General features: G+C 35.3%; 1 protein-coding gene across 3 annotated transcripts in view; it reads left to right on the forward strand.

The window, feature by feature from the left end:
• LOC138709418 (neurobeachin-like protein 1) overlaps positions 1-25,015 on the forward strand; it is a 73,788-nt gene that overhangs the window by 558 nt on the left and 48,215 nt on the right. For 2 of the 3 annotated variants that reach the window (XM_069840155.1, XM_069840154.1), the window contains exons 2-6: positions 4,082-4,105; positions 19,722-19,851; positions 19,938-20,106; positions 22,481-22,594; positions 22,674-22,826. In XM_069840155.1, the coding sequence (XP_069696256.1) occupies positions 4,082-4,105; positions 19,722-19,851; positions 19,938-20,106; positions 22,481-22,594; positions 22,674-22,826 (590 nt within the window). The remainder of the gene's footprint in view (positions 1-4,081; positions 4,106-19,721; positions 19,852-19,937; positions 20,107-22,480; positions 22,595-22,673; positions 22,827-25,015) is intronic. The other variant, XM_069840156.1, reaches the window with a different exon arrangement.

The raw sequence follows: 25,015 nt of genomic DNA on the forward strand, positions 1-25,015 counted from the left end.
CTGAGAGATAGCACCACTGTTAGCTACAAGATATATTTGCGCAAATATATTGAAGTAGATTACGCGACCTATTACGTGACTTAGATGAGAGTCTCGAGACAAAACAGTTTTGCTATATTTATTTTCTTTTATTAAATGTTAGGCACAGGAATGCCATTTCGTAATTTTATTTAAGAAACAAGCCAAACAAATTATCTTTGCATAAAAAACGGATGCATCCTGGACCAAATTATCGTATTTTATAATTGTTTGAATGTAACAGAAGCCAGAAGTCTTGCACTTGACTAGTGCAGTGAATTATTTAATAATATGGTCGCGAATTTTACTACCACCATTTCGATTGTGTTTTGTTTGACACGGCTCGGTGCGGCCCGGTGACTAGCGGCCACCGAGTAACGTCGACTATCGACATTGCTCTGCCGTGGGTATTATCCAGTTGTTCCTCAGTTTCAGAAATTAGTACCTCATATCAACTAGACAAAAGGCATACATTACAGTGTCCGCAGTATTGGAAAGTCGGTTCCGGACAATTGGCCACAGAAAATTGGTAACTGGGACAATTGACCACATATAGACAATTCGCCACAAATATACAATTCGCCACAAAAAGACAATTTTCCACAGATAGACAATTTGCCACACTGAGGTACAAAGATAAATCCATGACTTCCAGAATCTCTATATTGTGCGAATGGATACAGAGATTATCATCATCATCATCATCATCATCCTTCACGAATTAGGCCTCTGTAGACCTGTTTCGGCCCCATCTAGCAGTCTTCTTAAAGGTCTTCCTGATCGACGATGTCCTCTAGGTTTATATTGCATAATAATTTTTGGGATTCTTGAATTTTCCATTCTTCTTACATGATCTAGCCAATTGAATTTGTACCTGCTGATTTTTTCTTCTACTAACTCTACTTTTAATTGTTCTCAAATTTCTTCATTCCTTTTTATACAGAGATTAATAATTGTAAATTCCACTAAGTATGTGAATTGCTATGTACGTGTAAATTTGGCTTCAAAAATGTGCTGCTAGGTTGTGGCCTACAGCTCTCAAGTACCGGATGACGGTGCCTTCTGCCTTGTACCGCGGGTATTCTTCAACTATACGTGATATTCGTCTGTCCATGTCGATGTACTTCCGCTCCTTTTTGGTAGGAGAATGTCCACCTTCCAATCTCTCTATGCATCTGTCCACTTCTTCCACTTCCAACTGCAGTTGCTCCTTCACGTGAAACAAGGAAGGATGCGCTTTCCCCATTAATAGGCTCAACCTCCTGTGCCAAGCTTCGCATGTATTAGTAGTTCTTGCCTTAATCCTTCCCCAGTATGTAAAATGCTTCTTGTGTTCAGACGGTTCTTTCACGACGCTGCTTCCATCTTCTGATAACGTGACTGTTGCATTACACCCGCCACGCATGTCACAGCGCCAAACAACTCCATTCTTATTTTCTCTAAGTCTCGTGTACATGTAGCCAAGATATATTAATTTGTCAGACCCTCTTTCTGATTTTGTGAAGCGAATTTCTTCCGCCATAGTTCCGACTTAGTTTACAGCTTCTGGTTTGTCTTGTGTTACCATAGAAATACAGTAAGTTATATTATAAATTGTTGCGAATTTGAGTATTGCCTTGAATTTTAATGTGTGGCTAATTGTCTTTCATACGCATTTCAATAGTGTGGCGAATTGTCTTTGATACGAATTTCAATTATTTGGCGAGTTGCCTCTGTGGCCAATTTTCTGTGGCGAGTTGTCCCCAACCCTTGGAAAGTAGATGATGAATTGAAACGAATCTTCTGTTTCCATCATCAGTACAAAATGATAAAAAATTGTAACAAATCATTTGATTACAAAATAGCTGTTAAAATATTTGTTTAAGTAGTCAATAGATTACACATCTATCAGTTCCTATGTGTACTCTTTAGCGTTAGCCTACTAATTATATCTAGAAGTGGAAAGTTCGACTCCCACAGATAAAAATAGCTTATTTCTTCATATCACCCTCCTTTTGATGTACTGTAAAATACATGTATCAGGTTTTAGTCTAACATGTAAATCGGCCGAAGTCTGCACAATAATGTAGAAGTCTATTTTTCATGACGAGGTAAATATTACTTCACGTTTTATGAAATAAGATTTGCTGGGAAATTTAAGCGAGATTCTTTCTCATTTACATTATGAATGCGGTCGGTATTGGTTATAACCAGACTGCGGCACAGAGTACCGAAACCCATTAAGTTACGAACGCACTGACCACTGTGTTGTGTAGATCGAGGGGAATGGGATATTGAGAGTGCAGTTACTTCTTACCTCAACATGTAAACATTCAGTCACTGTAGGACACAAAATAAATGTTCAACGTTTACAAATATAATATATACAGTGCATTTCTAGTAAAAAAATAATTGTATAACCCATATTTCAATTTACATTATACTGTACAAGTTTTAACAATATAAAGTAATTATTTCTATGTGAGCAGAAAAGAAAAATATACAGTACTTACATAAAATACATTTCTTCACAAATCAGTGTACCAAATTACAAGACCAAATTACAAGGTACATTCGCAACGTATCAAAAGAAAAATATCTCCTACTTTCACTCATTTTTTTTTTCAAAAAAGTCTGAAATATTATTGAAAGGGATGCTGGCATGTACCAACATTAGACACAAATCTCGATTAAATTCTTTTTCATGTTTTTAACGTTGAAAATTCAATAACATTAGATTTAAAACTACGTATTTTCAACAACTTTCCCCTCTTTCCGTTTTTCGCTATCTGCACTAATAACGGAGTTCGTCTATGTTGCCGGACTTTTGAATCACCCTGTAGATCCTAAAATGAAAACAACACTTTGAATAACATAAAATCAGGAATCAATTCACTTTTCAATTCAATGATAGTTATTGCTTCGGCCAGATCTTTGTAATTTTATTGAAAAACGTACGTGATTAGAAACGAAGAGTGGCTAATAAGTTATGCTAATATTTAAATTTAGTTTTTTCTAGAGTAAATTAATTTATCCTAAATTACACGCACACTATTCTAGAAGTTCAAGAAACGTATGTTGTTTTTTGCCTCTTATTTAAGCTTTTAATTGTTTCCATCTGACGTGTTTTAAAAATGGAAGGAATATGCTGGCTCCCAACATTTTTATGTATAACGCAAATGAGAAAGAACTTCAAGGTTGATTTTTAGTATTTTTGCACTGTTTACTCTTTCAAGATTTGTTTACTATCTTCCCTCTCTTGCTGTCACTTCTAACATTGTGTAAAGTAAAGTAACTTAGAGCCAGTGTCCTGTAATCTACCCGTCTACTTGGTGTTCATTTCAAAGTGTGTCATGACGTCACTGTTGTGAGTCAGCGATTTGAAGCGAGTTTCAGCTTTTATGTCAGAGAAGTTGCTTATTAATCAAGGCGTTCAATCTGAACTTGAGAACGTGTACGGTATAACTTGAACGTCGTAGCAACAGATGGCGGTCTGTACTGTCTGTGTGCTACCATAACCTCTTTCGAACTGTGTTTTGCGCTGCCAAGTCGTACGCAGGGTATTTGTTACCATCGGTTGCGTACGGTAACATTCAACAATACAAATCAAATGCTCCGTCCATCGAAGTTAATGTCAACAAATACGTAAGTAATCGTCTTAACCCTCTCCCCATATCCCGACAGTAAGAAAAAACCCACCTCAGTACATATTTCCAAACAGTTCGCATTCCTGCCACTACCAGCGTTACCGTACATATCGATAAGTACTCTTCAGAATGAACGCCGTACTTGCTAGGCAACTTCTCTGACACATAGGTTATGCACCTCTGCGGAAGTGTAGGAAGATTGAATTCTCTAGGCTCATCGACTAGCCATATGACGGCATACAGCGAGCCATGACACACTTTGAACTGAACACCCAGAATAGCTTCCATATCCCTCTACTGGATGAACTTACTGGTACATTACATTTATATGGCACAGTCTCCACATTCTCACTCCACTGGCATGGTTTTTAATTTTTCTTATCTCTCCTGTCTCTTCATATAATAAAATTTTCTCTTTCTTCCTATGAAAAATGCAGCAAACATTAAGCGAAATAGCGTTGGTACGTATTGCCTGACATTTATGTTCCCATATAACTGCATGTTGTTGCAATAGGCAGGGATTGGAGATAATTGAAACAAGTTTTGTCCAAAAGATTGGACAACATAAATCATGGTGACATATTATAGCTTTGAATTAAATACTTTTTAAACCGTATTATGTTACTAAAGTGCATTAATATAGTGCACTTTTAATGGACATTTTAAATGAGGAGATCACTGAGCTAATACGAAATGGTGATACGACAGTTAAACGACGAACCATGATGTGTGGAAGATTTCTAATCCACCAGAAATGTACAGTAGTTGCTTTGTTCCATGATTAAGAAACATTCAGATTGTAAAGTTACCGTTGGTTCTCTGTCAATGAACATAATGTGTAACAGTGGAGAATAATTAAATATTTCAGATGGTATGTAGAAAAATACAGAGGGTTATTTTAAAATGTTTCCGGTGACTTCGCAACTCGCAAACAACGATCTCAAGAATGGTTTGTTTTTGTGAAAAAGTGTATTTTAAAATATACTGTTTGATGTGTCCGAGCGTTTTTCGAAAAACATTTCCATTTAGCTGTAGCAGAAAATATGCTTGACTTTTGAAACGCACTGATGCGAACTAAGTAGATTCAGAGTATGAATAAAACAAAATTTGAAAGTTTAAAACGCAAACATTGTGTTTTATTATGTAAGTTAAGTACAAATATATTTGAAAATACTTACAAGCAAACACTCTGATGGGGGCAGATAAAAAAGTTAAATTATTTTCTTCCACCGTGTTAATAATGTCAAAAGAAGTGTTTTTACAAATTTTGACCACTCGACCGCAATTACGAGGGCCGTAAAAAAATAAGTTCGCCAGAGGCCGTTAACAGAAAAAAACACAATTTCATTGGACAAATTTATTGGAACAGACACAACAATTGTTGAGCTATTTTTCAACATATTTTCCATCGGAATTGAGACATTTCTTATGTCATGGGATCGACAGACGCAGTCAAACGCTGATTCCGATCTGAGGCGGCTGACTTCTACGACACAAAAATTGATCCCATGGTGTGACAAGTGTCTTAATTCCGTGGAGAATATGTAGACAAATAGCGCAACAATTGGTGTATCTGTTTCAATAAATATTTACATACAATTATGCTTTTATCTGTAAACGGATCCAGAGAAAATTACTTTCTGGACGGCCACGTAATTGCGGTCGCGTGGCCAAAATTTGTATAAGCATTTCTTTTGACATTATTAATATGGTGGAAGAAAAAAATTTAACTTTTTCATCTGCCCCTATCAGAACGTTTGCTTGTAGCCAAGAAATACAAATCTTCAGCAATATAATAATGAAACAAGTGTCCATGAAAATATTCAGTGAGAAGATTCTGATCAACATAAAAACACATTTACAAAAATTTAATTACAAATGTATTCTTCATGACCAACATTTAGTTTCGTTCTGGCGTCTTCTGAAATTATTTACTACTACTTATATTATAATTTTCATAACAATTATCATTTTGTTTCTAATAGATTAATTGTATCTACATTGTAGTACACTTAAATTCAAAACAAATACATTGGAATGCACCTATCATTTTTAATGTATCTTAAAAAAAGCTTTCAACGAACAACACACATTACGACATCTCACGTAGTCCTCCGCTTAAAAGTTAAAGAAAAAACCTTGTAAGTTTTGCGTAATATTCGCAATCTGTTTATCCGTAATACGAATAATTATCATACAATCTGCCAGGGAATTAATCCCGTATCCTTTTTTTAGTCATAAGATCTGCATGCTTGCTATGTTTGTGATAGGCATATTCATAATTTGTTTGTATGTGTGAAATAATTTTTTACCTTTTTGTTATTTGCACCTTTTTCTTGATACACAATTTATTGCACATGATCTTCAGACTTTGCTGAAAACTTCGCATGTTTCAGTTAATTGTGTCTGCTAGTTTCTAGCCTGTTGCTAACATAATATGCACAAAATCATTGCTTTTTCTTAAATAGTGTTACAAAAATATTACAGCAGCTAAGACAGATATAATCTATTGCAAGATAATGTTTCCGTAGATATATTTTATAACGTATCATTAGATAGATATTATTTATAGTTGAATAGATGATTTCAATATACTCACGCTTATACTATTACGCATGTATTATATAATTGTAAATGAATGTTTAAAATGAATATTTTGTAGAAACGCTCTTGATTCTGTAGTTGTGCTGTTGACAGGCTATTAACTTCTGTAAAATGTGCCTGTATTTTAACAGTCTTGCTAATAAAAACTTGTATACGGACGTTTAACTGCCTTATACAGTGAATAGCTCGTTTATAAGTCGTGTGTAAATTCCAAACTAATCATAGCCATATACGTTGTGTATAACAGTACAACTGTTACAGAACTACGTCATAGTTCCGTCATTATTTTTATTACGAAAGCTAACAGAATAACTGAGATTCTTTATTGCATCCGATAGTGGGGCGCATACGAATGGAGCACAATATACCTGAACAACTCTTTATTTCTTATTCGAGTAGAGCACAATCTGAAATGGTTCATTCGCGTTGAACACAAACAATTCGACACATTTTCCTTCCCATTCTCTACAGACTTAGACTGACAACATCGATTGTGCTGGTATGGTTAAAAATGTTGGTTAAAATCATGCATCTGTTTCAATTAAAAAAATTTGCAGTGATAGGCTGCTCGTTTTACATAATCTAATCGAGAAATTACTTCTGTCTTATATTTCAATAATACATCTGTAAAAATATCTCGGTTTTTTTATGTTTCGTCGAGCGGTTTTCTTTTGGCGATTGCAGCTTCTTATGTTTCAGCTCTGCACTTCACATTGAAAACATGACCTTACTGGACTGAAGACACAATTGAATTTAAACAGTGTCCTCCTTCGCTCTTCGTAACATTCAATTGTTGCGTACAGAGATAGTACCAATGTAAGTTCAACAAACAGCTACACAACGTGCCAACAGTTCCGCACTCTAACCCTGTGGAATGGGGGAATATAGGCTCTCTATGCATTTGTGCTCTTCTCGTAGAATCGTTTCTACTGTTGTTTGTGCTCAACTAGAATGACATCGATGTAAGCGCAAATAGTGATTTCTGACCATTGTGCTCAACACGTATCTACCCGATAGTGTGCGCTGGCGAACTTTTTTTACCACTGCATAAGTCAGAACCAAATATTTAACAATTGGCAAATTTTGAAATAGTTCCGCTAGTTCTTAATAGGTGACATTATTATTGAAACGGGTAAAAAAGTGTTGGGGAAAATGATGATCTAGCTTAAGTATAAATTATTCTAATAGGATAGTATTAGCTGCTTTCCGCTAAACCTACTGTTTTTTTTACAATGTGATGTAATTTTGAATTTTATAATGCGGGTATATTTATATACTATTGGTGACACTGATTATTATCTTCGCCATCTATTCAGAGAAGTAATAACTAAAGAAGCCACACTTATACGAACAAATTATCGATGGCTATCGATTACTAGAGTCAGATATCTTTGAACGCTAGTGTACAGCTGCAGCAATGTCTTTTTTTTTATGTTTAATATTGGTCGACCAGCAAACTTGCTATACAGACCACTGTTAAATTATGGAATATCACATGCAGAATATCATGCTGAGGTTGGCTCTAAAGGCTCCTCTAATTAATTTAAATTAATTAATTAAACATTTTTGTGAATTATGTGAACAAAAATATTATGATTTTATGTGTTAAATTATGAAGAGTCGTCGGTATCACTAAGAAGGATGTCTTAAGGGAGTTTCCTTTTAAGTCGAGATGGCTGACAAGATCTTGCTCCAATGTTATATGTCACAGCTCCAGGAACACCAGGAAGTTTGTTGAAGAAAGATTTTGACATTGAATGGATGTACTGTTCTAGTGGAAGAATTCCCAATTCTTGATGCAGTTGTTGATTTCTTACAAACCAGGGGGCATTTGTTGCAGTACGCAGGAACGTGTTCTGAAGAACTTGTAGGCGATGCATGTGTGTCTTATTTGCAGTCCCCCACACTGGCGCTGCATAAGTTAAAAGAGGTCGTACAAGCGAGGTGTAGAGTAGCATTGAACAGTCCAATCCAATTTGTGAACGTCTATTAACCAAAGGGTATAATTTTCGAATTCTAGAAGAGGTTAGTGTAACAATGCGAGTTATATGGGCATTCCATGTAAGTTTCGTGTCTAATAATATTCCCAAATATTTGATAGCTTCTTGACTAGAGAGCCATGTAACTTGTTCATTTAGAAGAACCAAAGGAGGTGGATTATGAATAGGCTTTAGAGAGAAGATTTTAGCTTCTGTTTTGGTAATGTTGAGTAGTAATCTCCAGTCAGAGAACCATTTAGACAGCTCCTGTAAGGATGTCTGAAGAGTGCTGATTGCAGTATTTAGGTTACTATGAGAATAAAAGAGAACTGTATCGCCAGCATACATAGCTATGTGTGACGGTTGTAAACATGGAATGTCATATGTGAAGATATTGAAGAGAAGTGGTGACAGTATAGATCTTTGTGGTACTCCGGCTAAAACTGGACGAAGCGTTGACAGCAATGTCTAGCCCCCAAAGACCTTGTACTAACAAGACGGACATCTTTGCGAAATATTGAGTGACATGAAGAACAGCGCCTCTAGTGGCTTGACCTTGCGGAGAGTCAGCTGTGTGCTCTGGATGTGCCATTAAGATTCAGCTACTCTGTAATTAATTAATTTCAATTTATGCATAGTGTTTATGTTAGTGTAGTAATGTAGTGTGTACAAAGATGATCCAAAGTATTCCTGGAAAGTATTATGCAGTGTACGGTTGCAATAATCAGGAAATACAAAAGGATTCCAGGTATTTCTTTCGATTTCTGAAGAATAAACCACAATAAGTATCTTGCCGCTTGTGTAACGATTTTAAATAATAATTATTACAATGAAATATAACATTTATATTTAGCCATATAGTTTCCATGTAACTCTGTAATTTCCCCATTTAGTTAATCTCCATTTAGTTAACTATTCCTGCTAATTTAGATGTTCCCTATAGTAAAAAACAAATTAAAAAAGTTGGCTTAAATGCATTATAGGTACCGTCAGCCTATTTGATAACATCGATTTATATTGTTATCTAAAATAATAAATTGTATTATTTTTTTGTTTATGGAACATAATCGGATTATTATTATTGTAAAAGACGAGTATTTCCCCTGGACCAGAAATAAAATGCAAATAGGGAACTGCTACTTCCGTTCACTTTCCTTTAGGAGATATAGGAACTGACGGTATCTATAATGCATATGTTCCAAAAAGTTAATATTTTGTTATTTTCCCGCTTATGTCGTAATGCATTGGCAAATAGGGTGAAATACAGCAAGTTCACAACATTCATATTTTCTATAAAGAGTACTCGTACTGGAAATATGTGCTTCCCAAATACCAATGCTGTTGCACTGTAAATTATAATTTCAGTTTCTTGAGTTTTTAGAGAGGAACAGGAACAATGTGAAAGCCAAATTGAAACAATGCATCCAAATTTCTACATGTGTAAATGTTATTTGTTGTGATTGTTTGAATGTTTTTACTGGAAAATGTGACACTGTACTAAATCAAAAGTCACTGAAAAAAGAAAAGGAGGAAAGAACACAAAAAATTGCATCAAAGAATCCGAAAGATAAAAAAGTAATGCTTGATTAATGTTATGCATTAGAACCAATAAAGTGAAGAAGAATTGTGTAACTTTTGTTTTTTAATCATTTTTCCCCTTCAAAATGATTTTCCTCTTATATTTAAGCTAAATATGCAACAAAATATGCATCTTACGAACTCTAATTTCCTCATCCAGTCCCGTAAATTAAATGAAGAGTTTCAATTCCCGCCTTATTTGAGAGGTCAAGCCACTAGGAGCGCCACATGCAAGATGTCTCCCTATATATCGTACGAAATACGATGAAGTCTTTGTAGCCCCTAACCGGCCTAACCCATCAAAAAACTTTCACTTGAGTAAGTAGTTAGAATTTCGCTCGTCAAGTGGAAGTAATTTTACAGTTTTTCGTATTAATAGAAACTTTTGACATTAAATGACAGCAACACTAAAGCCGAAAATAAATTAGTTGTTTTCGTATTAAAATGCTGTGTTAATTATTTTATTAATTCCTGCTGCTTTACACTTTATTCCTTAAGGAACATTCAGTAAATGTGTTAAAGGTTACATAATTGGCAAAAATTATTTACAAGCAGTGCGACAGGGAGTATGATTATCGTGCACTGACTTTCAAAGATACCTGACTCCTACTAATCGATAGTGGTCGATAATTTGTCGATTCCTCAACATATTCTCCAACGAGTTAGAAAGAGAAGACTCTTTCTAACTCGTTGATATTCTCAAATACTTAAAAATAAAATGTCTCCTATAGACAATAAAAATCAAAGAATTTCACATAAGTCATTAATAACACGCCGAAATGTAATGTTTTCAATACCTCTACAATACAATAAAGTGTCATAGCAACACGTCATTAGAGAGGACCAATATTCCAAGATACAAAACTCATAAATTAAATTCTACTTGTGTAAAATTAGATCCCATTGTGGAAAATTTATCCTTCATCAATTTGATGAATTCTGGAAAGCAGCAGCTAATGAACTGTTTTGTAAAAAAAAAAAATAAAATAATTAAGAGATATAATTAGCCAGCCTAACCTATTATCTCCTGGCTTAGTAGCCTCATAAAGGGTGCTTTATTGGTTTCACTTGTGAGGTTCAGATCTGTCCTCGGACAGTTAACTAAACAACAACAACTAGGAGCTTTGGAAAGATTGTATGCTGACGTACAAATATATCTGATCCTACTAATCGATAATGATCAATAATTTGTTGGTGTAAGTGTGGCTCCTTTAGTTATTACTTTTATGACTAGATGGCGAAGATAATAGTCAGTGTTGCCAATCGTACATAAATATACCAGCATTGTAGAATTAAATATTTCAGCCCTCTGTGCTGATTGTAAAACACTGAGTTTAGCTGGAAATCCCTGAAATTGTCAATTAAGAGAATAATTGAGGCGTGTAGTTGCAAAAACAGTTACATCACTTCTTCTTCTTCTTCTCCTTAGTTTAACCTCTCCCTTTTAGGAGTTACATCACTTTTTTCGAAAATGAGTTGTCATATTTCATATCTTCATATGATTCTACAACTGCTATGGTACTGTTATGCTCCAAAGCCAGCCAGATACATCACATGGATTTGTATGATCAAAGAATAGAATTGGTTGCAAATCCTTGGTTCCTTGCAAACGTTTTTCTTCATATTGAAAATTATGTTTTAGTTATGTATCTGATTTTACAACTAAACGCCTCAATTTATGCGTAATCATCATTTTCCCCCTAACACGTTTTTTAATCGCCCCAATAATGGTGTCACCTACTAAGAATTAGCGGAACTATTTCAAAGTTTGCCAATTTTTATATCTTTGGTTCTCACTTATCCCGTGATAGTGATCATAAATCGTAGGTCAGACTGGCGTACACAGATGCCTAACCTCACTAATCGATAGTGATCGATAATTTGTTGGTGTAAGAGTGGCTTCTTTAGTTATTACTTCTGTGAATGGCGAAGTATAGTCAATGTCGCTATTCGCACATATAGAATTCAATATTTCATCCCCTTCTGCTGATTGTAAAATGACACTGAGTTTAGCGGGAAATCGCTGATATTGTTAATTATGAGAATAATTTATGCTTAATCTACATTATCATTTTACCTGACACTTTTTAACCGCTCCAATAATGGTGCCACCTATTGAGAACTAGGAGAACTAGGCCTATTTGAAATTTTGTCAATTTTTTTTTTTATATCTTTGGTTCCGACATATCTCTTGGTCATAAAGTTCGCTTACACGATCATAAAATTGTAGATCAGTGTACGCCTGTCATCATCATCATCATCATTGGCGCTACAGCCCTTGGTGGGCCTGGGCCTCCCTTAGTAATTGTCGCCATCCGTCTCTATCTTGTGTAGCAGCCTTCCAATTCTTGCACCCCAACTTTCTGGCATCCTCTTCCACTCCATCAATCCACCGCAAGTGCGGTCGACCTCGTCTTCTCTGACCTCCCGGATTTGTTATTACAATTTTTTTGCAAGGTTCACTTGGGTCCATGCGTATTACATGTCCTGGCCACCTCAATCTGCTAGTTTTAACTGTATTGATTATATTTGGCTCTCCTAGAAGTCTATATAATTCATAGTTGCATCTCCTCCTCCAGAGACCTTCCTCAAATGTTGGGCCATAGATCCTTCGCAGCATCTTTCTTTCGAAAATCTCCAATCTTTTTTCATCGTTTTTGGAGATTGGCCACGTTTCTGCCGCATATGTCAAAACTGGTCTCACTAATGTTTTGTAAAGAATAAATTTTACTTAGTGTACGCCTGTTAGTTAGTAAAAATAAATCAATCACTTCATTTGAAAAATTTGCCACAAGTGCCACCAGTGAGTAAAAAATAATTGCCCGCCGGTGAGTAAGCAATTTGACCAACTGTGATTTTTTCATTTCTAGTGTTGGCAATAGTGACGAGCGTCTTTTGTTTTTTTTTCGGCTTCAGTGACGTCATGTAAGTGATGTTGACAAATGTGAGTTCTTGTGAAATCGGTAATTTAAATTTTAAGCATGCCTTTATTTTCAATTTAAAATATAATTTAAATGTGTATATTAACGAGGCCATGTGAGTGTTATTGTATTGTACACTGTGTAAAGTTATTTTACTTTTACGGAAGAATATGACGATGACCCAATACCAACTACTATTTTATCATCTGGTACATCTTCTCCGAAAGGTAAAAAAACAAACTGAAAAATATGAAAATATGATTCTTTTAATCTGTCTCTTGGATTGACTAATGCTGGGAATGAGTATAACGTAGTACCACAGTGTGTTGTATGTTATGAGATTTTGGGCGCAATTTTGAAACAATACGTCAATACATCCTTAAGGTTTCCTTCATTAAGGAAGAAAAAAAAAACTCAAAAGCTCATTCTTGGACCTTTCTTACAGTTACCTTAGTGAAGGTTAGATTTTAATACTGTCTTATGTATAAAACTGAAACAAATTGTTCTTACGTACCGGTAGCCTATTGTTCATAGAGCAAATATTATTGGTTACCTAGTCATTTTAGATGATGAAAATGTTAATTTTATTATTATAAATAACGTACGTTTGATCCGTCATTTGAAAAGTATTTATTATTGGATAGTAAGTTGAAATTGCATTGGGTTAGTAGTAAGAAATTGTAACTAATGTCGCCATCTTGTGTATTTTGTATACGTCTTCCATTTTGCTGTTGGGTCTACCGATACGTTTAAAATGTGTAAGAAGATGTTTACGGAGAAGAAAAGCACTTCCTGCTTCCCATGATTGACAAATGTAAGAGTGTAAATGAAAATAAAGTGACGGACGGTGTTACAGTCTATCAAAGAATATATCTAAACACTCGTAAAACGTTTCATATTACAGTCCGGAATTATATGTGGCACATTCTCAAATAAATAACAAACTCTGCGAAATCATATTGTATAATCGCATCGATAACAATAACAATGGGCAAACTAACCTCTAAAAAACATGTTTCCGTAATTGAATAGCCGCCCAGAACAAGGTTGTAACCCTCGTTTGTCATAAGTTGACTTTTTCTTGAATAATGGTTGTTAATGATGCGCTATGTATAATGCTTCTACTCGTATTAAAATCAGCACACATGTCTGACTGTCAACCTTGCTCTAAAAATTTAAAAGCATGTATAAAATATGTTTTTCCACATTTTTTAAGAATTTAATATTTGCTGATTTCAACCTTGTTCTGGGTGGCTATTCAGTTCTACAGAAGAACTAGATCAAAGGAGGCACCCTTTAACATTTGCATACAACGAATAGAATGAACTATTAAGCACGTGGTTTTACTTTCCGGCACCCAATACTTCCTACAGTACAACCTGGAACTATTCATCTGTTGTATGAATGGATATATCGCCGTCATATTGTCAACATCAGACGCCACGAGCGAATGGATCACCATTTAAATGTAAACCTTACTTTTTTACTTTTGAGGGCCTCTCCACTTTTCAGTGGTTACCCTTTATTCCCATTTTCTATCTGCGTCTGTCATTCCAATCCTGCTCATTTAGTCCCTTATCATTCATCATCCTCAATATTCCAGCCCTCCATGAATTTTCTAGGCCTTCCTCGTTTCTTTCTACCAGCTGGAGACCACTGAAGTAGCACGTTTGGCCACCTCCCCTCATCTATCCTCCTTACATGACATACCACTGAAGTTGTCTACTCTCTATTCTTGCAATCACCGATTCTTCCATGTTCATTATCCTTCTAACATCCTCGTTTCTTCTCTTTTCCAGCCTGGATATTCTAGCACCTCTCCTTATGTCGTCCATTTCAACTGCCTGTATCTTACTTTTTTTTGGCCTTCCGATAGACTCCAATCTTCAGCCCCATATGTCAATATACTTTCCACTATAGTCTCAAGAATTCTCTTTTTTGTTTGCATTGTTATTGTCCTGCTCCATAGCACTCCATTCAACATCTTTATTGCTCCTCTACCCTGCATTATCCTATAATCTATATCCGCTTTACAGTTTCCAGTCTCAGGCAAAACCGACCCCAAATATTTAAACTCCTTCACTATTTTAATTATTCCTTGGGGCAACTTTATATTTCGTCCATCTCCACCTATCACCAGGTATTCGGTTTTACTCATATTAACTTTCAGTCCCCCTGCTTCAAATGCTTCAAGGAGTTTCCTTACCATAAATTTTCCATCTTCTCGACATTGCGCAATTATCACCTGATCGTCTGCAAATAGCAACGATTGCACTGTCTCATTTCCAACTGGAATTCCCATTCCTCGACATGAATTATTCCACTGCTTCAGTATCTGCTGGATATATATTTTAAACAAGGTAGGGGATATGCTACAGCCTTGTCTCAAGCCTTTGGTTGTATAGAAGGCAGCTGATAACCTTTTTCCTATCTTAACAGCAGCTTGACAGTCTTTATATAGCCTCTGAATTAACGCTATTAGGGGTAAACTAACACCAATACCTTTTATTTCTTCCCACAACTGCTTTATAGGAACCGAGTCGTATGCTTTCTCTAAGTCAATGAATACTAAATGTGTTTCCTTTCCTTTAGCATTCATTTTTTCACTTATCTGTCTCAAATTAAATATATTATCCATACAACTCCTTCCTGTAGTAAAGCCTGCCTGATCTTCCGATATCTTCCCTTCTATTTCTTCCTCAAATCTATTCTTGATGATACTATTAAAAATCCTGCTAATGGAAGGCATGACACTTATTCCCCTGTAGTTGTTGGGGTCCTTCTTATCCCCTTTTTTTATGGATAGCGGAAATATATGATATTTTCCAGTCTTCTGGAATTTCATCTTCTTCAAGAATTTGGTTGAACATCTTAGTAATAAGCCTTACTAACAGAGGAGGTCCATATTTCCATAACTCTACTGTAACACCACCAGGTCCACTAGCCTTACCACTCTTGCTTTTCTTCAATGATTGTTAATTATGTCGAAATACGAAGTCCCTCGACAATTTATCTCCACTAAATTTTCCCTGGACCTCTTAGCACGAGCTATTATGACGCTGATACGTAGGTATAACAGGAATATTTCTAGGTTATTCTGTGAAAAATATTAAGTATCGGAAAGTAAAACCACGTGTTTTGTACTCTATAATTTTAGTACGCAATAAATTGTTAAAGAAAATATGTGCCTCTTTGGTCTAGTATTTCTGTAGAATCGTGGTGCAGTTAATATTAGATGAGGTATGTAGATGTCAAAACAATGGTTAATTTTTTGTGAAGATGCTATTACCGGCACTAGGACAACTTCAAAAAAAATTCAAGATTTTGGATATTTTGTGAAAGAAAACAGACTTCAGTGAGATTGTGTAGGGATGATGCACCGTTAATAGTTGGCAAGCAACGTGGAATAGTTGCTGAAATAAAAAGTGGCCCCTATGGCAAGAATGATTTATTGCTGCCTTCACAGAGAGACTTCAATTGTCAAAAATTGCCCTACAAAACTAAAAACAACACAAAACCAAGTTGTAACCATTGTAGATTTCATAAAATCAAAGCCTTTGAATTCTAGATTGTTTTCTGTGCTCTGCCAGGAAATGGGAGCTAAACATGATAAGCAATATTTTGTTCTAGATGGCGTTCACGTAGTTGTTTGCTATCTGGAACTTCCGAACTTAGAAATAAAGTTCGTTCTTGTATGAGAAAGACTTTCGTTTAGAATTCACTTTGTCCGATGAAATCTGGCTGTCTATTAGCCTACCTTGCTAATACCTTCAGCAGACTCATTGACTTTACTAAGACACTTCAAGACACAAAGACAAGTCTGTTTATGGTTCATGATAAAATAAGAGTATCGACCAAAAATATTGAATTAGGAGCAGAGGAAATCACGAAAAAATAAATGTCAACATTTCCTTATTTTGAAAGCCTGCTCTGGAAAATAATATTCATCTCAGTCCTGAAGTGATGACTGAAATTCTGAAGTACTACCAGCAACTTGATTTATAATTTATTTGTTGTAACAGAATTGAAGACCTCAATTAACAAACATTCTATGTCCAAAATTTACCGAATTTGATTTTTTGCCTGATATATGTTGTGTTTTGCATCTAGGCTACCATTCTGTAAAAAAGAATATCTCAAATCCGAATTTAAACCTCTTACACTGTAGCCCTAAATATTTTCTTGCTCTTCTGAATAATGTACGTTTGTACTTAAATCTTAATTCAGAGTATTGGATAGTCACATCAATTTTTGCATGTAAAGGAAACTTTACCTTCAAAGATTCCTGCTAAAAGGGAAAGAATTAATTGAGCTTATTTGTGGTAGTGGTCTGTAGTCTTGACATCTGCTTTCCTAGAACAAATCTGCCGGATTTTTGGATAAAAAGTCAAAATAAATATCCACCTGGCTCTTTTTTTCCTTTCATGACAACAAAGTTATATATGCTAAAGTGGGTTTTCTTTTTTAGTGATTTTGAAGAACAAGTGTAGAAATGCACTTCATATTGAGGCAGAACTAAGATTAAAACTGTAAACAAATTTGTTGGTGACATTAGAATCTCTAAACAAGCCTTTGCTTTTCATAAAGACCATATTTTTTTTTAAATTGCTAAACCTAATAAATTTAATTACGAAAATACTTTTATTCATAGTAAATCCTTATGTTTCTTCTGATAGGTGGTAGGCTACAATAGTCTTCAGTTAGTGGTATTCGGAGAAAAAATTTGACGTAGATTCAGTCTTAGGAACATTATGTTTTCTATTTAATTAGTGAAATGTCAGGCGAAACTCTTATCAATATTATTTTACCTCCCGACACTGATTAATAAATAGTGCATAGACCTACTTGCAGCCAACATGCATATATCCACTTAAACGAAATACTGTGTTAAGTATTAATAAATTTAATGGTTTGGAATATGTCCTTATATAAATTCAATATGTAGTGTCAGTAGTAACGGGAATTCATTATTTTGTCATTTCATTTATCCGTTATGTAGGAAGAAAACTCTAAATCAAACCAGTAATTATATTTATATACGAATGTATATTGCATATTGTCTACGTAAAATTTAACGGATTTCTTTTAATGGAATGCTCAAAGGTGTACTCTCAAATGTTTCCACTACAGCAGATGGTGAGTTTCGTCGATTTTTACCAGGAATATTGATATGGATATGTAATTTTGCAGTGCTTTAAATGTGTCAAGTTGAGTGGTAACCTGTTCAGTATCCAGAAATTATTAGTAGACTCACGGATGCACGCAAGAATGATCATAGAAGGTTTATCTAGATAGATAGATAGATTTATTCGTTCCATAATATTCTTACATTTGCTTTATAGCATAGAATAAAGAACATGTCCAATTCTTACGTTTAAATATAAATGCAATACATATAAAATGCAAATATGAAATATGTACAGAATTAATACCTTAATAAAAATAATATTTTATACAATGTAATATGTTTACAATTTAATAGTATTAAAATATTTACACAGTAGCCTACTATGAAATGTCAAGAATTCATCTACAGAATAGAAAGTGTGAGATATTAAGTAATTTTTTAGTTTTACCTTAAATATTGCAGGGTTTTGGCTATGATTCTTAATGTCTTCAGGAAGACTATTGAACATTTTTATCGCCATGTACCGTACTTCCCTTTGATAGCATGATAAATTTGATGAAGGTGTATGAAAATCATTCTTTCTGCGGGTATTTATACTATGTATGGGTGAGTTAGTTGGAAAATTTTCTTTATTACATAAGAGGAAATTTATTGTAGAGTATATGTATCGATTTGTTAAGGTTAGAATCTCTAATTTTTTTTAAAAATAATCTACATGATTCTCTAGCCTTTGCTCCAACTATTATTCTAATGGCTCTTTTTTGTAATAAGAATATATTTTTACTCTCTGCAGAATTTCCCCAAAATATTATTCCGTAGGACATAATGGAATGAAAATAGGCAAAATATATTGTCTTTAAGATACTGCTGTTTAGAAATTGTTGTAACGACCTAATTGCGAAGCATGCTGAGCTAAGTTTGGGGTTATTTCTTTGATATGATTTTTCCAATTTATTGTATTATTAATATGCAAACCAAGAAATTTGGTTGTTGGTGTTTCTAGTAGAGGTTTATTGTTGGTAGTTGTGTCCAATGTTTCAGAGATTAAATCTGAAGTGATGTTCGCAACTTCTGTTGTATCTGATGTTTTTCTATTATCTGTTACAAGAGCGTAACCTTGTTCTTTACTTCTAAACTTTCCGCTTTCTTTTTTTTTATTATGTTCCAAGTTCTTTTGATTTTATTATTCGAGTTTAGAATAATTTAATTATAGTGAAGTTCTTTGGCTTTTAAGATTACTTTGTGTAATATTTTAGAGTACTTTTTAAAGTGAGCTATTAATTTGGGGTCATTACTATTTCTACTTTGAATATAGAGAGACCTCTTAGTTTTACATGAGATTTTTATGCCTTGTGTAATCCAATTGTTTTTGTTTTCTGAAAATAATGAATAAGGGACGGCATGTTATTGAGAAATATCGAATCCTTTTCATAACCTACAGTACTTTCGTCTTTAAATGTTAAAATATGAGAAAGGTACGTTATGTTTTAAACTTAATAGTAAAAGTGAATCTAACAAACATTTGTACGACTTCAATTTTTTATATTAATGTTTGGTGTGTGTTATTCACTTTAATGATCGTGTGGTTATTGCAATTCCCAGTCCCTTTGTTGATTGTGTACATTTTAAAATAATTACCATATCTTGAGTGGCATTTTTGTTCTTTCCGAACTGTTTCCTTTTCCAGCATCCGTGTCGTAAAATCCTCTTCCCAATGAATCATACACTTGCAATCCGAATCAGTGAAGTCATGCACCTGTACTTAAGTCCACATTATAACCCCAATGAATCATACACTTGCAATCCGAATCAGTGAAGTCATGCACCTGTACTTAAGTCCACATTATAACGGTTGTGTTTGTGGTAGGCTGGCTGAGCAGAATGCAGTCTGCGGAGGAGATCCCTCTGTCTTTCAACATCTCGTCAGCTGCCGTCCGAGGGGAGACAGAAGAGGATAACTTGCCGGAGGAGGAACTCAGGATGGCCTCAGAAGCAGAGTGAGTGTGGAACATGCACTGTATGCCTGATCTCGTTCAGCTGGGAACCTTTCAAATGCAATCATCTCGTTATTTTCTGTTCCAAGGAATGAGGGTCCCGAGACAACGGGGAAGGAGAAACTCATAATCTCACAGGAATGCGAACTGGTGACTCTGATGAGCGTAGTGAGAGGACGGCTGGACCTCACCACCAGCCACTTCTACTTCTACGACCTCAGCCCTGTCAAAGAGGAAGTAGAACGACAGGATTTCAAGGTCCATTTTTCATATTAATATAAACAGCATCTAACAGATCTAATAGGTACTTGCTCTTAATAAACGTGATCAGTTGAACGAACGTGAGAATAATTTAATCGAAGGATTAATGGTAGATGAAGGACCGAAAGAACTTGTAAGTTACAAGTTGTAACCAATAAATAGGCTATCTGAAGGAATGAATGAACGATCGAATACGGAAGAACGAATTAATTACCGACCAACCGAACAAATGAATTAATGACCAGTCTGACGAACGAACTAATGACAATGACTAGTTTGACAAATGAACTAATGACCAATTTGACGAACGGATGTCCGATCGATAACCAAAAGAAGGAATGACCGATCGAATACGGAAGAACGAATTAATTACCGACCAACCGAACAAATGAATTAATGACTAGTCTGACGAACGAACTAATGGCAATGACCAGTTTGACGAACAACTAATGACCAATTTGACGAACGGATGTCCAATCGATAATCAAAGGAAGGAATGACCGATTGAATATGGAACGAACGAATTAATGACCGACCGAACAAATGATAATGACCAGTCTGACGAACGAATAAATTTCGATTGATATGGAACGAACAAAGTAATGTCCGGAAGAACGAGCGAATGACATCGAATAAACGGACTAATAACTAACACATAATGAATCAGGTATAATCGTACATAACAACTCTTTATTCTAGATTATATGCCTACTCATGTCGCGGTATAACTTACAATGAATAACAAAATACCATACTTACCCACTATGATAATTTTGACACAGAACTGAATAACATAACAAATCCAAAACCAAAAACAACAATGATATTTATTTTAACACAGAATTGAGTAACACGTTAACTCACTAACGAACATTAACCAAATCGTGACCCAGCACATCTCGGTGTTTATTATAGGCTACTCCATGATTACGCCTGAACTCTCTCAGTAAGAAGCCGTGCTCTGACGGTCCCATACACTGCTAATCGTGTCGTTCTTTTAACAACGAGATTTATTGTTTAAATAATCCGTAAATATGTTCTACCCACCACTGCAGCCAAGAACAGCTTCATATCCGATATGGCAATGTACAGTGTTACTATAAATGATCTTTCCGATTACAAACTTGAATAACTATCGTTAGGAAACACTTAAGATACATGATATTGGTATCAATGGAAAGAGAAACTCAAATATTTTTTGTTATGTTGGTGAACCTATCGCATATTTATTAATTTCGTTGCTAGGAGACGATATAACAGAAAAATGGCTGCAAACGAAGACAGGAAGGCATTTTGTCTGCTAGATTTTCACATATCCCAGTCCGTTTTCACTGTTTTGTGCTGTAAGCCGTGGAAAGGTGTATGACCCTTTCTTTTTTGTCGAGGCGACAGTCACAGGCAGTTCGTACCTAGACATGTTACAGTTATGGCTTCTTCCACAACTGGAACAGGACATCGAAGGTCTCATTTTTTCAGCAAGATGGGGCATCACCCCATTACCACTTAGATGTCAGAAACGAACTGAATAGACGACTTCCAAGGAGATGGATTGGACGTGTTGGCCGTAAAGATTTAGAATATTTGCATTGGCCTCCACGTTCCCCCGACCTCACTTCTTGTGATTTTTTTTTTCTGTGGGGTTTTATAAAACAAGTGTATCAGCCACCATTACCACCTACCATTGAGGATCTTCGTGTCCGCATCACAGAGGCCACTGCACTGGTGGATGGTCCAATGCTACAACGTGTATGACAGGAAATTGACTACAGATTTGATGTGTGTCGTGTGACACAAGGAGCTCACATTGAGCACATGTGACTTACGGTTGTGAAGCAAATGTTTCTCTTTCTGTTTCATGTTTTCCAGTGAAAAAATAAAAAAATTGTTGGAGTTTCTGTTTCTGTTGATACCAATTTCATGTTTTCTAATTTTTGCTGATTTAAGAATAGCACATGTAATTTAACCGAATGGATAACAAACAATATTTGAGTTTCTCTTTCCATTGATACCAATATCATGTTTCTGAGTGTCTCCTAACGATAGTTATTGAAGTTTGTAATCGGAAAGATCATTTATAGTAACACTGTATTTTTGTTGACACATTGTTGACATATTCTTTTTTATCCATTATAAAAAATAAATCGTATTGTTGTACTCAAGTTAATACGTCATGCACAATGTACAATATCACTGCCATGAGAGTGGTAAACGAAGCTGCAGTGGCATGGTTAACCTGTACACGCTTCTCATCCATATCGGATAGCAGGCCTCTATAATTAATTATACTGTGACGCAGGTTATTTAATGCTGACAGTAAGTATCATTTTTCTGAAATTAAATTCACTTTGTAAACCTTGTGCTCTTCTTGCAGTGGCCATTGTCTCGTTTACGAGAAGTTCACTTAAGGAGGTACAATCTCAGAAGAAGTGCACTGGAGTTCTTCCTGACAGACCAGACCAGCTATTTCCTCAACTTTTCAACCAAGGTACGAACCATTTTGCTGATACATTGAAGCATTGTTAGCCAAACTAGATGCTTACGAACTTTTCTGTTTCTGTTCGCAGACGCGTAACAAGGTCTTCACCAGGATTTTGAGTCTCAGGCCGCCAAACCTCTGCCACTACGGCAGCCGCACTCCTGCGGACCTGCTGCGCTCCTCCGGCCTCATACAGAAGTGGGTCAACAGAGAAATCTCCAATTTCGATTATCTCATGCAGGTGAGTGTGATATGACTGTTAAGATTAATACTTACACAAAATTCTGTATCATACTTGCCAAAACTTTCTTCTCAACTCTTCATAAATGTACGAAGATTGGGAAGCTCTCTGCTGGAAAGGAGTGGAGCATATCAGTTCAAGAATCACATTCTGACATATATACATAGGGTTTACAGAATGAGAACAGGTATTGTTTAAACCGAAACAAGTCCAGAAGCATCTTAAAGACCATTATGCTGTGTTCCGATAAGTCATTGTCTAATATCAAATTATTTAATGAGTGTATTTTCGTCACTGACCTATCACTATTAAAACAATAACAAATAATTACATTATATACAGATCTAGATTCATTTTCCGGGCTGAGAGGCCGTGGCCTATTGGTTGGTTTTATACCAGACGTTTCGTCTGCAACTGCGGCAGACATCTTCAGTGGAGTGGTATCCGAGGTCGCAAGACTCTTCTCGGCGTACCTGAGGCAACTGATCCTGTGGCTGGTTGTGCGGGTATATTTATAGTGTTGGTACCCGGTCCTAAACAGAACAGATAAGAAGCCACTACAACAAAAGGACGGAACCCAGAATGGGAGCAGCGAACAAAGCTGCGCGGACCGCAGCGACAACAGGCCTCGGCCCGCTAGTTGCACTATAAATATGCCCGCACAACCAGCCACAGGATCAGTTGCCTCAGGTACGCCGAGAAGAGTCTTGCGACCTCGGATACCACTCCACTGAAGATGTCTGCCGTAGTTGCAGACGAAACGTCTGGTATAAAGCCAACCAATAGACCACGGCCTCTCAGCCCGGAAAATGAATCTAGATCTATAGACTCTGGCCGTGAAAGCCTACACTGCAACATTATATACAATTTACTAATGTTACATGTAATTTGCGCTATGTTGCAAATGTTTTTGCCAGTCAATTGGCATCTTCAGGCATTAATAAAATATCTCAATATACATTACAATCTTGGTCAGAATTAAAAACATAAATTAATAAATATGATAAAACATTTATAAATAAACAATAGTTGTGGTAATTATTATATTACATATGATTAAAGTCATCCAGTAAGGGATGAATATTTCATTTAGTGATTTAGTTATAATTATAAACAGATTTTGCGAGCTTCATATTAAAAACATGTTGAAAATACCTCAAAATCTTGTTTCAGTGGCTGACCATGATAATATGTTTGAAAAATATGGAGTGCAAGAGGTCAAATGACTTTATTGTCAAACACCTGGCATTAGAAAACAACGACAACATGTTGAAAATTAAACAACACTTGTAACCATTCTTTATTATTAAATTGTTAATTAAAATATGTATTTTTAATATTGCATATTATAATAATTAAAACAATTATTATTATACATGGTGAAGAATTACACTCATATATCACAAATTATCGGGTTTAAATTTCTATCATTAATCAAAATTCAATGTGCAACGGTTAGAATTATTACAGTGAACGTATTGAAGTGTGTTACCTTAAATGTTTATATGCTGGTCGTAACTAAAGAAGGTGATAAGTTGGTATTTAATACAAAATTAGTATTTCTTATTATATAAACATATATGTTGTGGTGTCGTATTAAACTGTGTGGTATGAAACAAGACATTGTTCACCTGTAACTACTTTTCATTTTGATTCATCACCGTAGATCAATCAAATTGGGTTGAGATGAATTCTGTCCATTTTTTAAAACTGTATATTTCATTCTCCCAAATATGATATGTGAATATTAGAATTGTGATTAAGTTAAAATTAATTGCTGATAGTAGATGTACTTACATTAATGTGTCTGGTACCTGTATTCAGGCTGTCATCGCATCACAAGGGTTGTATCACTAATAGGTGAATGAAATTCAAATATGTGTCTTGCCTTTATCCGGTGCTAAATTTTGATATGTCTTTCTGTAATAGACGTGTCTATATTACGAACTGGAATATTCGCCAAAAATGTATATTACCTATATTTGTAGAAGTAGGCCTACTTACAATGATGCCACGTACAATACTAATGGTTTAGTTACATGGAACATACAGATAATAAAATTTGAGCATTAATTTCTGAATAAACGGTTCACTTTATGCAAAAAAAAAGACAGAGACATAATTTGTTCATCTTTTTAATATCTATCGTGACATTCATAGTAAACCTTAACATTTTAAAGAGATATGAA

The sequence above is a fragment of the Periplaneta americana genome, chromosome 11 (assembly GCF_040183065.1).
Source record: "Periplaneta americana isolate PAMFEO1 chromosome 11, P.americana_PAMFEO1_priV1, whole genome shotgun sequence".
NCBI classification, from domain to species: Eukaryota; Metazoa; Arthropoda; class Insecta; order Blattodea; family Blattidae; genus Periplaneta; species Periplaneta americana.